Genomic DNA, 16,189 nt, shown 5'->3' with positions numbered 1-16,189 from the left:
CCTGTTTACTTCAATCATTACCCTCTGTCTATGAAGTTAACAGAGCAATGGTTAGGTGTTGGCACATTTTCGTGAACAAAGTCACTGCACACTGTAGCAAAGGGAAAGAGAGGTAAGTCTAACAGATTGGGATAATTTTATTTTGATTTGGGAGATGGAGAGATACATATCCAAACTGGGAGAATCCCAACAATGTTGGGAGGGTTGGCTGGTCTGTTTTATATACTAGTATGAGAATAAGCTGACTCATAAAGGCTAATGTAAACCGATGACCCTACTCCCCATGGTCCACTCTCCACTATATTTTGGATATATGTGATTAGTCGCTAGCAATCTTGTAGGATATTCTTCCTGGGTTTCATGTCATCAGATATAGGTCATTAAATGGAACTGGGTCACATTCTTATGGTTAATGGCTTTGACAAAATACATCCTGGACAATTTTCATTTCAATTTAGAAATGTTTATCCATAATTTCCTTTAAGCTATGTATGAAAAGAGAGTACGTGTCTGAAATTTCTATAAATTTTTAGTGTCAAAAAAAAAAAAAAAAAAAAAAAAAAACTATTTAGATTAATCTCTTGGGCAGCATAAAAAGAAGAAAAAATGTTAGTCCTTAAACTGGCCTTCTTATCCCCCCCCCCCCCCCCCCCCCCAGCATAAAGCACAGAGGGTAAGCAGAATATATATGTGCAAATACCATTTTTCAGAAACTCTGCAGTGTATTTTTCTAACTATTATGGCAAAAATTTGACACACATAATTGCTTAATATGCATCTTTAGGAGTGCATGATCATTTCAAGAATCAAAAGAGTTTGTTTGGATAATGTTTCCATTACTGAAACATAACCTAAATACCATGAAATAAAAACCATATGTTAAATAGAGACAAGAATTAAAAAAAAAAATAAATAAAAACAGATATATATCCTAATATAATTTAATAAACATTGACTAAAAATGGACACTTGGACACTTCAAAACAATTGGATTTAAATGTTTTGAGCCTTTTGGCAGCATTACAAATTTCCACTTTCTTCCCATTGTTCAGTATTTAGAATTTATATCATTCATAAGCCAATTAAGTATATCAAAATCAAATCAAGTAATCAAAAAAATTTTCATAAGTAAACTATTGATTAAAACAAAACAATGAGCACTATGGAGCCTTTGCAACGATTTCAATTTTAAAAAATCATAATAACCTTAAATGACCCAATACTGTAAAACTCTTATTTTCTGTATTTTTTAACACTAATTATTAATATAAAATCATAGATCTAAGATATATAATAAAAAACATTATGAACTTTTAGTTTTAATGACAATTCTATTTTTCATTTACCTCTGTAGAGTAAAGTAAGTTATCATTTGAACAACCATAATTCTTATAAAGTACTGCCCTTTTTTATAACACTGGGGGGCCTACGAGGTCATAAAACAACAGGTTGGAAACTTTTGTTTTGACAGAAACCGTAGTCTAAAACTTCCAACTCACCCATGGATGTGGTCCCATTCACAAGTACCTCAACCACGCTTAGGTGCTGTGTCGACATTTTAGTAGAAACAGAAGCCCTTGAGATACTTCTCTCAGATTCTATCTCCATGTTGTAGTATTCGTTATCTAGGTACGCTCATCCTACATTTGGACTTAACCAGGTACACATGACTAACTCTGTGTAATTCTTTCAATAATACATCCATGTCGATAGAGGGCAGTATATGCTACCCTACGGAGTCGATTAGGGCTAAGCTGCGAAAAACGGAATACCTTAGCATACCGTAATGTTTGAAAAATTATCTAATCAAAGCAATGGGCAGATTATTGCCAGTCATATGTGGAAAATAAAACAATATTCTCATAGGGAAATCTAGATTATATCTTTAGATTTATCTTTAGGTTAGATTATTTCCTTTTGTATTTGTCTGCGGATGGCATCTCTTCTGTGGAGCTTGACATTATTTCTACGGCCGCCATCTTGGATGATAGCGTGAAGATGATGGGATCAGGGGGAGCACCGATTTTAGTGCTAAGTATGCATTGTTTATAACTTAAAGTTCGAAATTGAATTTTTCAGTTCTATTCTTCAAACTTTTAACTATATGTTTCGTTGCAGATCAAAACACAAAGAGAGAACAAGGACGTAAAGTTCAGCTCGGAAATGTGAAGGCTGCGAAGGTAAATTAGGCAAACACGTGCTGGCTCCTTAGAAACGCCTAGAACTTTTAGATCGTAATATATTTTCTTTTTAACTCTCCCATTGCGAATATCTTTCATATCTTTCCTGCTCGTTCGTATCTCAGTTTTGATTATGACTTTGTGAAATAATGTGTATTTGAATCTAATTCGTGAGAATAGTCGATTTGACAGTGCGACTGGTAATGTAATAGTCTGACTGTCATTATCAAGCCCACATTCTAATTCAGCGATATTAGGTATTTGCATCTATATGTTAAAGTTTCATAGGTTGTTAAAATGTTGTTTCGATTGTATTAAGATGAAGATGTTACATAGATTGCTTATTGGAAATATATGAAAAGATAAATAAATGAACTTGTTTTATTAGTTGTGATAGAAGGTGCCTTATTGCAATTAAACTTCACATTTTAGACCATTGCTGATGTGATAAGGACATGTCTTGGGCCCAGGGCCATGTTAAAGGTAAGTTCAACATTGTTTGTAACAACAATTTTATTTTGACCCTCTTGATGTTTAAAATGATGAACAAAGAGAAAGAACAAAGCATTCTTGTCTGTCCAAAAACAGAGCAAAATTAAATTAATCCTATTGTTTGTGCATAGACAAATAGCAAAAGAACAAAGACTGTTATAATGATAAATTTTATTTAGGAGAATCAGCTGTTTTGCAATTTCAGTTTACAATTAAAGTTCTGCCCTGAAAGAAGAATAAATTAACTCTGAAATGTATTGGCCTACTTTCTCATATTAAAATCTTCTACCATGAAGTCACTCTTTTGATCCTTCATTAAAGTTACAATGGTTTGACATCGTCATGATTATGAAGAAAAAGACACATAGCTAAGACTTAAGGTTACCGTTAAGAGGCACACTGCCATAAAGGCAGCGGCTCCCTACATGTGCATATTGCTTGTTTTGCGATCATTGACAGTCGATCTCCTGAAGCTCATACTTCCTCTAGTGAGGAATCCATTACTGTTAGTTTTGGGGTCTGATGTAGATTTCCCCAGTGCTGCAAAATAGTACATGCACTTGAAATTAGCTGCTTGATTGTATATAAGCCAAGGTTGTCCTGACCATGCATTATTAAATAATCTCTCTGGCCTCTTCTTTTTCTTATCAACTGGTCTAACCATTTTTCACCTGGGTGTAGCACCCTGATATAATTGTTACTTGAAGAAATATCCATGGCTTAACCAAGTGGAAAAATGCGCAACTAGTTGTGATAAGTTTCACACTCATTATTTGTAGATAGCTGTACATGTTTAGAATTGGTCTGCTTCTGTATGGTTATTTGCGAGCTGTATTTCCAAACATTTTTGCTCACCCAACACTAGTTAGATATAGTACAACAATGAGATTAATATTTTTTTCTTTATATATGCGGAGATTTCCACTGGACATTTGAACCTGCGACATCAGGAATTTTAAAGGGCCGAAAGGAAAACTGTTCATTAATTTCCCTGGTCTGATCCTTTCCTAATTTCTGTTATAATTATTTTTTGAACGGGTGTATGCCATGCTGCCCGTTCTGCCTTATATCACCTTAATTTAATTTTTTCATGATGTAAACAAATACATGTTCCATATCATGTCATTGAAATTTTGCTGTACTAACAGAAAAAAGTTTCTCATATTTTAATATGCCTTATTACTTGTTCTTGAATTTTCATATTTATTGGGGTTTAAATTGGAATAAAGGGGGAAATTTTCAGACTCTGTGCCTTATATCCAGTCTAGTTGGTGTGGATTGTTTGAATGGCATGAAGTATGTGTACAGTTATCATAAATATCGACATTTCAGTGCAAGAACCTAAATAATTGATCTGCAACAATACCTAATAGTTCATAATGAATATGCCCTAAATATGTCACCATTTGAAAGCTGTGATCAGTATTTTATATGCTACAAAGCACCTATTTATTTGAAACCTGATTTAACCTTGTTTGTTTAAGATTCCCAACTGTGCATTTTTGATGTTAACCTTTAAATCAAGCTATCGACTTGCTACACTTAAATGATCATTGGTTGTATTTGATTGTTGATGATTATGCAGAAAAATGCTTGGGAAGTGGGAAAAGTGAGAGGGAATACAGGAAGCAGAGAATTGTACATTTAGAACTCCCTATTCATTGCATGTTTGGCAGTTTATTGTATTTTAACCCACTGGGAAGTAATTAGAGAGAAGATTAACAGATGCCCCCATCTTTTTTCCCTAATATTCTGATTTTAGTTCCATCTAGATAAAAAAATCGAGTGCTGTAGACAGGTTTCTTGTCAATTTCTTGCAATTTGCATTGAGAATTAAGAAGATGATAAAATAGAACTACAGGCTTGCATTCTTAATGGCTCAAATTCCTTATCTAAGTTTGTTACCTGCTTTTAACTCTGATATTATCTTAGATACGTAGTTATGCGTTTCCTAGGAAACCTGTTCAATAATATATTATACGGCAGTGCAGTCATCACATTTATGCTTTTAGGTCAGACATTTAACAGTTTCTCAGTGACATTTTGAAAAATATTCTTTTTAAAGGAAGTTTTAATAATCGGATGTTTTCCATTCATGCATCTGAAGTTTTATCTTATTTTTTAAATTGAATTTCAGTTAAGACTGCTTATCTTTGGCTGTAATAATGACAAAAAGAAACAAATATAGAAAATCTTATTATTTACATTTTAGTATAAAACATGTTATTTAAAGGAGAACTCTTCAAACAATTTGTTAACTTCATTGAATTAGAATATTAGGCAAAGTTCAACATATAATGTGATCATTTCCATCTTACAGACACTTGTACATTGAAGACATCATAAAGAAGCTTACAGTCAGTCCCAAACCCAAGTTTCAATAAGAGTTGTAGAGGAATATATAATTAAAAGGTTTTGGGCCCCAGATTAAAAATGATATGGGTTGGCAACCCCCTGTAGGATTTATCAGAATTTGTGCTGTAATAAATCCTATTATTGTCACTTTACCTGCCACAGAAAGTACACACAGTCAAAACATTAAATTTTTATCTAATATTCTTTACCTTCATGTCGTCTCTGGCAGCCACACAGCATTGCTTTTGTGCTTCTCCTCTTGTTCAAGAATTGATAAGGTCTGGTAGCAAGGGAATGCCTCTTGCCCTGCAAATTTAGTTTTTTTTTTTTTTTCTGCTGGCACAAGGCAGAACAGGCTGTTTATTCAATGAGCATGGTTTTATTGTACTGATATCGGAGACTGAATTCAGCAGTGTCTATTCATCAGCCATTGAATCCCAAGTGGCTGTTCTATTGATAGATGGTCCACACTTGGGTTGCAGTAAATTCTGTTCTGTGATAAATGATGATGATGTGGTGGGCAAATACATTTGATTAAAACGACTTTTTCCTGTTTCATTCTCAAAAGTTGTGTTTGTGTCTCTCTCTTTGCCAGAGATGAGATAACAGAAAGCCTTGGGAATGATGGGTCCTATTTGTGTATTGATTTTGCTTACATCTGATGAAGTGACATGATGCATAATTGATGGGAGCTTTGTTCTGGTTTTTGTGTCTCTTTTCTCAGTTACTTTCTTGTTAGGTCAAATAGGAGAACGGGGTCTTTATCTTGCAAATAATTTTTGGTTAAAAACCAAAGAAAACTTATGATGAGGCATTTCTGTTTTACTCAAAACATAACTGCACAATTCCACAGATGCCTATTACATAATTTTTGTAACTTTTGAACTGACTTTGCTAGGTTTAATAGAAGGTGAAGAATACAGAAACAAAATGGTTAGAGAAATACCGATTTCCATTGCGCCTTTGTGTCACCTTGAACACCTGATGGATTTGTAATTCAGTTGGGCCTTGAAATGCAACCGTTTCCCAGATATCTCAGCACATTATTCTACTTAATTCAGTCAAAGATATAATTCTTTCTTTTCTCTGTAGATGCTGATGGATCCCATGGGAGGCATTGTAATGACAAATGATGGAAATGCAATCCTGAGAGAGGTAAGACGGGGACTTTCAGGTTACATGAGTCCTGATCAATGGCTGTAGATTGAGTGTTAAATATTATTTAATAAAGTGCCACTGAAGTGCCTTCAGGCTTACTTCATTATGTCATTAATTCTTGGTTTTGTCTGTGGTGCTTTCAGATCACTGTACAGCATCCTGCAGCCAAGTCCATGATTGAGATTGCCCGCACACAGGATGAGGAGGTGGGAGACGGGACCACATCAGTCATCATATTGGGTGAGTGAATGAGGAAGTTTACTTAAGCAAATGCCACTGCACTTCTTGCTGCAACATCTTCATAAAACTCTTGTCCTTCAGAGATTTTTATAAATTCAGAAAGATATCTTAGGTAAAACTTGTAAATTTTTCTGAATCAAATAAGATAGAAGATCAGTAAAGAGTTACTTTGGAAGGGCTCTTTTTGTCTGTTGCCAACATTTTCAAAAATGTGTATTTTTGATTATTTTCTTATTTTTCTTTCTTGTCCTCTTTTTAGCTGGTGAAATGCTAGCAGTTGCTGAGCCATTCCTCCTGCAAGAAATGCACCCGACCATCATAATATCGGCCTTCAGACAGGCCCTGGAGGATATGGTGGAGATTCTAAGGGAAAAAGCTAGGCAAGTTTTAAAAAATGCGACAGGAGGAGTTAGCTATATAAATCTGCTGAATTGTTATGTAAAATTCCGTAGGTTCTTGGCATTTGTTATATTGAATTTCAAGAAATAATCATACAAATCTCCAAAATGTTTAAAACTAGGTTTATTTTAATTTTGGGTTTGTTTGCTTTTAATTTTCAGTGTTCCAGTAGACATAAGTAACAGGGCTGAAATGATGAAGATTGTACAGAGCTGCATAGGGACCAAGTTTCTTAAGAAATGGTAAGATAGCAATGTTCTGTCAAGGCTTTCTTAAAGCTTAAGTGCAATTTACTTATAATTGAAATTCAGTCTCTCTGATTCAATTTTCATTAATAAGAAACTCTGTAATACATATTTTGTCATAACAGGTAATGATCGAAAAAGGCTGTGCTCATTGTGATAACATTTACTTTATTCCCCTCCCCCTCTGATAGCTTTTGTTTTATCTAAATAGGTCCAATTTAGCTTGTGAAATAGCACTAGATGCTACAGCATGTGTGGCTCTTGAAGAAAATGGAAGGAGAGAAATTGACATTAAACGCTATGCCAAAGTGGAAAAGGTAAGGTGGAAAGGAAAAGTAGAAAAAGTTTCCTCTCACATGAATAGACTTAAAAGGAGATGGGAGTATGTAAAAGTTAATAAAAATGGTTGTGGTTTTTGCCAATATTAGAAAAATCATTGCCACATTGAATTTTTCAAATGGTTATTAGTTAAATAACTGAAGACTTTTTGTAAAATTAAGTCATCCAAAGGTAATACAATGGATAAAAGGATTGATTTAGTGTTCATAAATAGAAAAGAATACACAATTTGGAAAATTATATACGAAATGATCGTCAACCATACGTTCACAAAAAACATAACTGATCACGTGACAGAATTTCTCTTGTAAGTGGCAAGTGGTAGTTGTGATTATCTCAATTAAATTAATTATTTTACTATTATACTAAAAAAAAAGCTTGTATTTTTGTATGTATCACACAGTATATTAGTGGATACTCCGTTGTTTTCATGTAATGTTTTCCACATTGCATTACATCTGTGTGGGTATTTTTTTTTTTTTTTTTTTTTTTTTTGTTTTTTTTGTTTTTCATTATCCAAATACCTTTTTCTGAAAGAAATTGCTAACTGTACTTAAAAGAACTAAGTTATATCTTTACTAAAGATTTTGAAACATAGTAATTGTGTATTGCTGTTATTTGTGTAGGTCCCAGGTGGCACAATTGAAGAATCCACAGTACTCAAGGGTGTGATGCTCAACAAGGATGTTACTCACCCAAAGATGAAGAGGTAGGATTTTTATATGTTTTTATTCAGTTAAAAAGCTGTGCATTTTCTATCTTGTGGGCAACCATACGTTTTTAAAATTAGCTTAAAAATAATTAGCCTTGCACACTATTTACAGCTCATGCCATCAAAGCCCATAGTCAGTTTAAAGCTAAAAAGACAAATTTTGCTGTACACAATATGTACACGTAGATCATAGATGGTGTGGCAGTCACAGATGAACCTGCATTGCAGAGGTCTGTGGTGCAGAAACAAGTGGTGCCACTGACAGTGGCTATCCCAGCACTTGCATTGTAGTTCTTGCTGCAGCCGGCACTTTTAGGAGATTGGTTACAACCTCGAACATAGGATGTCATACCTGAAAGTCAAGAGAAATTAAATGGAATAGGTTGTCATCTAGAGCAAGTTGTCACAACCTGAAAGTAGATACGTTTAATCAGATAATTATTTGACAATTAGATATCATTGGTTTTTAAAGTCAATTATGAATGTTTTTTCTTGATAAAGTCAAATTGCTTTTTTCACTCAGTTGCAGTTATGGAATGCAATGAGAATGTTCAGATACATAGCGATTTGAGGTCATACATGCTCCATTTATTGTATTACCATTATGACCAAAAAGAATCAATTATATGCCTTACTTAAAGATCCACTCCCAGCAATAACTTTAGTTTTAAAACAACCATGGGTGCAGTATCTTATGGTGACTAAACTTGAAGTGGGATCTATTTCTTCTCCACAACCAACGGCAGAGCAAATGTAACAGTTGACTGCTAGACCTAAGGAAGAATTAATTACAATGATACAGTCAGGTCACACCGGGGAAAAATTTCCCTGTAGATCCTGAAACTAGAATGATATTCTCAGTTATTGTGCAAAAGCTGCCAGTTCTTTAAAATTGGTTCAGGTATCACTAAAACTGCACACCAAATGTTGAAATAAGTGAATTGATTCTAATGAGATTAAACACATTTTCTACATATGAGAATGGAGTTTCCACGTTTCATCAAAGGGTTACATTAGGTAGATATCTTGAGAAACAATTTGCTTTAATTCTTTCATTACGCAAGTGGTGATGAAAAACCTATTTTGTAGTATATTAAATGTTTAATGCAGTTGGAGTTTTCAGCTTTGAATGTAAGAAATTAATGCATACATTATTTTAAGCAAATGAACCCAAATGCTGATTGATCTGCATTAAGAAACTGATACCATGTAATTATACATAAATGAAGAGACACTAAATACTAACCTACACATGCCATAGCTAGAACTACAGCTATTACCGCAGCACACTTCATCTTAACTTTTCAGCTGAGGAGAAAATGCTCTTTGGTCTGCAGTACAACACTGTTTGTGTTGAAAAAGGCTTGGTGTTGCTAGGTGTTTTGGTGAACAACAAAGGATCACTTGTTGCATATTTTTTGCAATCACCCTTGTCTTTCTGTATTTGAGGGCAAAGACAAATAGTAATCTAAATGACTTATGGCTTGTTATTTTTTAAAACTTCCCGTTAGCTTTCCATTTTAATGGGACCTTTTTTTTTTTTTGCTTGGCAGCTGGAAGTCATATTGGCATAGTTACATGAATTTTTTTAATCCTAATGTGCCTCTGAAAAAAATTAATCTTTCTAAAGGTTCTTTTGTATTGTTTTTATCACAGTGGTGCATTTGATTTTGAGTGTAAGAGTTGTCAGCCACCAGTATTACACTGTTGTATATATATATATTTTTTTCTCATTGCAGACGAATTGAAAATCCCAGGATAGTTTTATTAGACTGCTCATTAGAATATAAGAAAGGAGAAAGTCAGGTTGGTGCTTGTTTTGATACAGGTTTTTTTTTTTTTTTTTTTTTTTTTTTTTGTAATTTTAGCATGAAAATTAAAATAATATTGTTAATTCTATGGACTTAGACATTATTATTAGCTCAGGACATGTTCGTTTTCCAATAAATTATTTTTAGTTTAATAATGCTTATTGCATGCATACTAAGTGTGTGCCTGTGTGTGTGTGTGTTAACAGTTTTATGGTATAAATAACGTACTCGCATAGACTTTCAATGTACTATTGAATTTATTTTGTCATTCAGACCAATGTAGAAATTACCAAGGATACTGACTTTGGGTAAGTATTTCCTGGAAATGCTCTTTGAAGATCAATTTCTTTAAAGACCAGTAGTTTCTTTTAAGGTTAATTAAGTTGTGACTCTCCCTCCCCCCCCCCCCCCAAAAAAAAAAATAATAATAATAATAAAATAAAATAAATAAAAAAAAATGAATTTCAAAAGGCTGAAACGAATGGGTTTTTATTTAGGAAATTGCTTGAGCTTGAAGAGGAGTATATTCAGCAGATCTGTGCTGATGTGATCCGTGTGAAGCCAGACCTGCTGTTCACAGAGAAGGGCATCTCTGATCTGGCACAACACTACTTAGTCAAAAATGGCATCACTGCCATTAGAAGAGTCAGAAAGTCGGACAATAACAGGATAGCAAGGTAGTGTAGACATGGGGTGATAACGTAAGTGAATATCGACTGGAGTGTAATGTTAACAAAATGGAGTTGTCATTTACTAGGAAAAGGGTTCAGTTATAGAAGTGTGAAATTACCATGATGTGCCCAATTTTTAGCATTTTCAGAATTTTATTAAATAGCTAGAAATTTGATTTAAGATTAAAGGATAAGAGATGAGATGACAATAATGTAGAAAAAGCTGAATTGTAAAACAGATTTCTTGATCTATTGTCAGATGACTTTTAGAATTCCCATGTAATTTTTTTTTTCACTACTCAGAGCCACGGGAGCAACTGTAGTGAACAGGACTGATGAACTCAAGGAGGAAGATGTAGGAACAAAGTGCGGACTCTTTGAAGTCAAGAAGTTTGGGGATGAGTAAGTAATCCTCTATAGTCACACTGCATCTATAAGTGATTATAACGAGAATGATACAAGCAGATTTTATACACAGCACGTTACTCAACTGAAACACGAGATAACACTATGTTGTAAATGTTACATAAGAATATAAGAATTAAAGTTGATTGCAATTCTAAATATCTTCTCAATATTCTGATTTGATTTACTCCATCCATCTATCCATCCATGCTCACATTCAACTTCCTAAGTATCCATTACAGTTTATTTTATAAGAACTTAATGAAATATTTTTAATGTGACAGGTATTTCACATTTCTGACCGAGTGCAAGGACCCCAAGGCATGCACCATCCTGCTGCGTGGCGCTAGTAAAGACATCCTTAACGAGGTGGAGCGTAATCTGCAGGACGCCATGAATGTGGCCAGGAATGTGATGGTGGATCCCAGGCTGGTGCCAGGAGGCGGCGCCTGTGAGATGGCGGTGGCACAGGTACGGGCAGTTAGAAAAGTGGACTGCTGCTCCATAAAATTGCATTACTTAACCCATCTGCAACAGGTCTAGCATACCAAGATACTTTCTTAAAATAACTGAAGAAATGCCCTGTTTATTTTTCTTTGCATATTGAAAAATATTTATGTGTACCTTAAAGAGAAGAACTGATATTGAGTTTGTGAAGATTAAATTTCTGAGGACTGCAATGTTTGTACAGGTCTTAAACACCATATTAGTATTGATATAGAAAAAAAAACATTATTTGATTTTAACAAACCCTTGTTCTCCAAGCTGTAATTATATACCTAGCATCTCTAGAGGGTCCTGCTGAGTCAGTCAGTATCAGCAAGACTCATGATAGATGCAACATGAATTCTGGCTGCTTTTGCCTCTGAGTTTTTCTTTCATGGAAGACCTAGATTTCTTAGCAGCTAACATTGAAATTTTGCAATTACTTATGATAAGTCACAAGCTTGAAGAATTGTAGTATTAGTGTGTGGTCCTTAAAAAACGACCTTTTTTAAATTGAGATGTAAATTTTTTATGGACCACCCTGTACTTGACAAAACAAAAAGAAAAATGTGTTAAGTAAAATAGTTTTGTTGATGTCTCTACCACATAACCTATTTCCTAGTGGGCTTAGAAAAAAGTTATTTTGATAATTAAAAGCTTTTGATTTATTTATTTTTCTGTGATTTCCAGCTGTATTATTTATTCTCTTTTATTTTCAAGGCACTGAACGAGAAGGCCAAGACAATAACCGGTGTGCACCAGTGGCCTTATAGAGCTGTCTCCAAGGCATTGGAAGTGGTGCCCAGAACCCTGATCCAGAACTGTGGTGCCAATACCATTAGAACCATCACTGCCCTTAGGGTAAGGGACTTTTATGTTACAATTTATGGAAAAGGGGGTTTAGATATGAGTTAACCTAATATACTTTTCCATTGATGCAAAATAGAAATTTCTATGTTTTGTCAAGATGCAAATACTGATGTAAACAAACATGGCTGCAAACTTGTTTCAGTTTTTAAATTGATGCTTGTTTTTCTTAACGTTGTTCTCTTTGTAAGTCTTATTTCAGTTTAATATTAAAAAATAATATGTTTTAAAATAAAAAAAATTGAAATACTTGATTGCAATGTTCCAGGCTAAGCATGCCAGTGAAGGCAACATGTCATGGGGTATTGATGGGGAGAAGGGGGAGCTGGTGGACATGAAGCAGTTTGGAATCTGGGAACCCATGTCTGTAAAAGCACAGACATACAAGACAGCCATTGAGGTATGATAGAACTTAGATACATTTTATTTAGAATTATTTAAAGTTTTTGTAAGGTTATTTAGAATTATTCCAAGATTTGTTATTTTATTTTTCAAATCCAGATATTGATGGTTTATTTGGCATGTGCCTGTAAATGATAAAAAAAAAGAATAAAAGAATTATGCCTTGTGAGTAAAACTGAAATGATGTAGGAACTTTTTTCTCAGACTGAAATGACGGTACATTGTTGCTTTGTTTCTCCATTTTAGACTGCTATATTGTTGCTGCGTATAGATGACATCGTATCTGGCGTGAAAAAGCAGGCCGATATGGACAAACCTCAGGCAGGATTTGAACCAGCACCAGAAGCACCTGAACAGTAGACAGCTGAAGTGATGGACACCAACTTAACTGGTTTGACCGGTCACAGTGTGAGATGTGCAGTGATAGAGTATCAGTATCGGTCACATGACAGTTTCTTTGGGATGAAACTTATATTCTACCTAGGACAAAGTGCAAACCATTTGGAATGTAAGGACCCATATTGTATTGGTGTATGATCTCAATCATGAGCCACTTTGTGTATTTGTAAAAGGCAGGATGAATATTCGTACAGCATCAGTATTGAGGATGAGAAGAAGCTGCTAAAATGTTGGATACGCATATAATGTTTATAGGCAAAATTGAATGAGAGTTTAAGAACTGTATTAATACACTGTGTTGAAAAAAAAAACATTTCATTTAATGCATCAGACTGGGAATATTCATGTTCAAGGTGTTTTTTATAACAAATATTTATTATAAATTTGAAAGAAATGGATTTGGAATTGAAATTACAAGAGCAATTCTCATAAAGCTTTACTTTTAATAAATAAGATTGTGAGACTCCCTGTTATTAATTGTGCAAACAATCTGTAATTACAAAACTGATTTTATACATGCAGTATCTACCAAATGTTTGGTTTGTGTTTGTTAGCTAGAAGCAATTATGTTGAAATATATCCGGTACCTGGCTGTGCCTTTGTAAAATGATTGCTGGAGTTGTGATTATTATTATAAAAATCAAGGTACCTTGAGACTTAAAGTTTTCACTGCCTTACAACTCATCCTCAGATTTGGTGGAAAATATTTTTCTTTTAAATCCAGTTTGAATAATATCATGCATGGTAACGTGATCAGAACACCCCCCCCCCCCAAAAAAAAAAAAAAAAAATGGCTTTGACTTGTTTATACTTGTCATGCTGATGTAGCATTTTTCAGACAGATAGTTGGCTGCATTACCTCATTTAAATATAGCGTGAGACCAAAGATCTGATCAGTTAAGCATCTTATTCATGGCCTTTTATGCACTTAAGACGAAATTTCTTTCAGGACAAAGTAAATGGTTTCACTAGTGGGAATGCGTTCACTTCTATTGGTTGCTTGGTACTTCCATTCCTCCATTTATTCTAAATAGAAACAATTTATAAGGTCTTCCTGAGAAGCATATAACATTTATTATGCAAAATTAGTGCATTATTTAACACAAGAAAAAGCACGCCTTGAGGTAAATGTTTCACTTCTACCCATCGTCTGCTTAAGAAACCTCCGAATCTAAAAAGGCATCTGGTTTGCAGCAGTAGCCTCGGTGCCACGGGCACATTCCATTGTAATAAAAGAAGCCTTCGCTGCCCATCTATTTCAAACAGCCTTATCACCCCAGGAGGGGGGGGGGGGGGGGGGTGCACAAGACACTTTATCGGTGTTGCTCCATAATCCTTTCTTTGGTGCTCGTACGAAATCGATACTTAGTGTACGAACTAAACATATACTTTAATAATACTCGTGTTCTTTTACACCCAATGATTATTTTTGGATAATTTAAAAAAAACGAATGGTATAAAATGTAAAACCGTCATTTTTTCATGAGCTACGGAGAGAAAAATGCCGAGATAATGATGTTAGTGGCCAGGAAAATTAAAAAGTACCGGTTTTGTTCGATCATTACAAAGGGCCGGGGCAATAAGAAGCCCGCGATGTATATGGTGAAAACGCGTGCGTGAAAACTGTAGTTTTGAATAAACTACACAATTAAAACTGCCAAATTAAAATTGAAAACAATTTTATGTAATGCGTTAACAATCTTTTGAGCTTTAATTTGCGATACATTGTTAGTACTTAATAAGTACAAAAAACCTCCAGATTTCAATAATGTGTGAAAATTAATAAAACAATAGTGGGCTGGTTTAATAAAAGACTTGAAATTCTTGGTTTAATTTATTGACGTTGTTCGTTCAATATTTTATGCTGTATTTCATCAGATTGGTATATTTTTTCATTATATATAAAACGATTGCTAAGTGACGATATTTCCTTTAAAAATGGCAACCGTGAGAGACAACAAACATACCCGGATGTTAAACTATATGTTACGGAGATTATTAGCTTCGTAATTATTGATGAAAGGAGTCAGTTCGTGGAATATACTTTGCTTTATATCTGAGTGCAGTTTACAAGACTTCTAAGTGCTAACTTCAACCCTTACAACCCCACTGCTCTTACTAGTTGTTGATCCTCTGTTTTAGCACTTCAACTTTTCGGAACTTGACTAACTTTTCAATAAATTTCACATATATTTATATTATAATAAATAGCGTACCGTGTGCAAATACATAAGTGCCGTGTGCATTTTACCATATATGGTCAGAATTACTTTACTTATTGAACAATGCTGATTGCATGGACAATACGTGAAATCATCAAACCTGAATGCTGGATTACATGAGATTGGTTATACAGATCATTTACGACATGCAGCTAATATCTTCACCTTATTATGTATAATGTGATGCAGGAGGTAGGTCATTGTTTTTGCTTAGGTATCAATGTCCAAATTTCCCTTACAAATTGTCACGCTTCAAAAATAAAACATGTCTTCACAAGTTAAATTCAAAGACGATAATGAAAAGAAAAAGAAAAAGAAAAGATGCACAATGCAGTGCATTGGGTCAAATAGTACTCAGTATATGGAAGAGGGGTTTTCCAAAATTTTCATTTTAAACGTTATGTTACCCCGTGACATATATACCATTTCGTGACTCGCGATATAAAGGAGTATAGAAGCCGATCTTTCCAAGATACGCACCAGTGCTGTACTGGGCCTTGCGGTATATAGAATATTTACCGCAAAGGTACGGTAACGGTCCTTATGGGGGATATTTTAAGGGTCTCTGAACGGTACAAGGTGAGCGGAGATTTTCTGTGAACCGCATGTTTTAAAAGACTAATGCGCGAACCGTATTTTTTATACTTTAAATGGTACGGAAAAAAGACGAGTGGGACAGGGCGAGCTCGCAGGACAAATAAAGTACCTCCAGTGTGGGAACGGAGGTACCCGGCGTGTGGGCCAAGCCAGCCAGCGGCTTGCACGCGGTTCTTAAACCCTTGCGCTTGCGGAGGAAGCGACGGCGC

General features: G+C 34.6%; 3 protein-coding genes across 8 annotated transcripts in view; 1 reads left to right on the top strand and 2 right to left on the bottom strand.

Moving 5' to 3' along the window:
* Nucleotides 1–1,716, bottom strand: part of LOC106170590 (multiple C2 and transmembrane domain-containing protein 1) — a 35,189-nt gene extending 33,473 nt beyond the window's left edge. For 5 of the 6 annotated variants that reach the window (XR_015335363.1, XM_087016627.1, XM_087016645.1 and 2 more), the window contains exon 1: nucleotides 1,500–1,684. Coding sequence is in view for 1 of the 6 variants with exons in the window: in XM_087016632.1 (XP_086872758.1) it covers nucleotides 1,500–1,608 (109 nt within the window). In the remaining 5 variants the exon portion in view is untranslated. Of the gene's footprint in view, nucleotides 1–1,499 lie in introns of all 6 variants that reach the window. The other variant, XM_087016632.1, reaches the window with a different exon arrangement.
* A 108-nt stretch (nucleotides 1,717–1,824) lies between these two features.
* On the top strand, nucleotides 1,825–13,771 carry LOC106178870 (T-complex protein 1 subunit gamma). Its single transcript, XM_087016664.1, has 17 exons — nucleotides 1,825–2,035; nucleotides 2,119–2,180; nucleotides 2,613–2,663; nucleotides 6,120–6,182; nucleotides 6,329–6,425; nucleotides 6,685–6,805; nucleotides 6,986–7,066; nucleotides 7,281–7,386; nucleotides 8,035–8,117; nucleotides 9,860–9,926; nucleotides 10,205–10,239; nucleotides 10,429–10,608; nucleotides 10,906–11,004; nucleotides 11,292–11,478; nucleotides 12,214–12,354; nucleotides 12,629–12,760; nucleotides 13,009–13,771. Exons 1-17 carry the CDS (start codon nucleotides 1,999–2,001, stop codon nucleotides 13,120–13,122), a joined length of 1,656 nt encoding a protein of 551 aa, XP_086872790.1. The 5' UTR covers nucleotides 1,825–1,998; the 3' UTR covers nucleotides 13,123–13,771.
* LOC106170537 (uncharacterized) lies at nucleotides 8,121–9,519 on the bottom strand. The gene is made up of 3 exons (XM_013550425.2): nucleotides 9,367–9,519; nucleotides 8,756–8,893; nucleotides 8,121–8,472 (listed from the first exon to the last, which is right to left on the bottom strand). The coding sequence occupies exons 1-3, from the start codon at nucleotides 9,413–9,415 to the stop codon at nucleotides 8,255–8,257; spliced, it is 405 nt and encodes a 134-aa protein (XP_013405879.2). The 5' UTR covers nucleotides 9,416–9,519; the 3' UTR covers nucleotides 8,121–8,254.
* Nucleotides 13,772–16,189: the final 2,418 nt, after the last annotated feature.

This window comes from Lingula anatina, chromosome 1 (assembly GCF_051362555.1).
Source record: "Lingula anatina isolate TDL-2025a chromosome 1, LinAna3.0, whole genome shotgun sequence".
NCBI lineage: Eukaryota > Metazoa > Brachiopoda > Lingulata > Lingulida > Lingulidae > Lingula > Lingula anatina.
The sequence above is the reverse complement of the archived record's forward strand: the minus strand, read 5'-3'. Positions and strand labels throughout refer to the sequence as shown.

Coding starts and splice junctions, on each gene's coding strand:
- LOC106178870 (XM_087016664.1), top strand. CDS start 1,999: ATGATGGGATCAGGGGGAGCACCGATTTTAGTGCTAA. Junction 2,181..2,612: donor GAAATGTGAAGGCTGCGAAG/GTAAATTAGGCA, acceptor TTCACATTTTAG/ACCATTGCTGATGTGATAAG. Junction 10,240..10,428: donor ACCAAGGATACTGACTTTGG/GTAAGTATTTCC, acceptor GTTTTTATTTAG/GAAATTGCTTGAGCTTGAAG.
- LOC106170537 (XM_013550425.2), bottom strand. CDS start 9,415: ATGAAGTGTGCTGCGGTAATAGCTGTAGTTCTAGCTATGGCATGTGTA. Junction 8,894..9,366: donor TCTAGCTATGGCATGTGTAG/GTTAGTATTTAG, acceptor ATTCTTCCTTAG/GTCTAGCAGTCAACTGTTAC. Junction 8,473..8,755: donor TGCTGGGAGTGGATCTTTAA/GTAAGGCATATA, acceptor CTTGACTTTCAG/GTATGACATCCTATGTTCGA.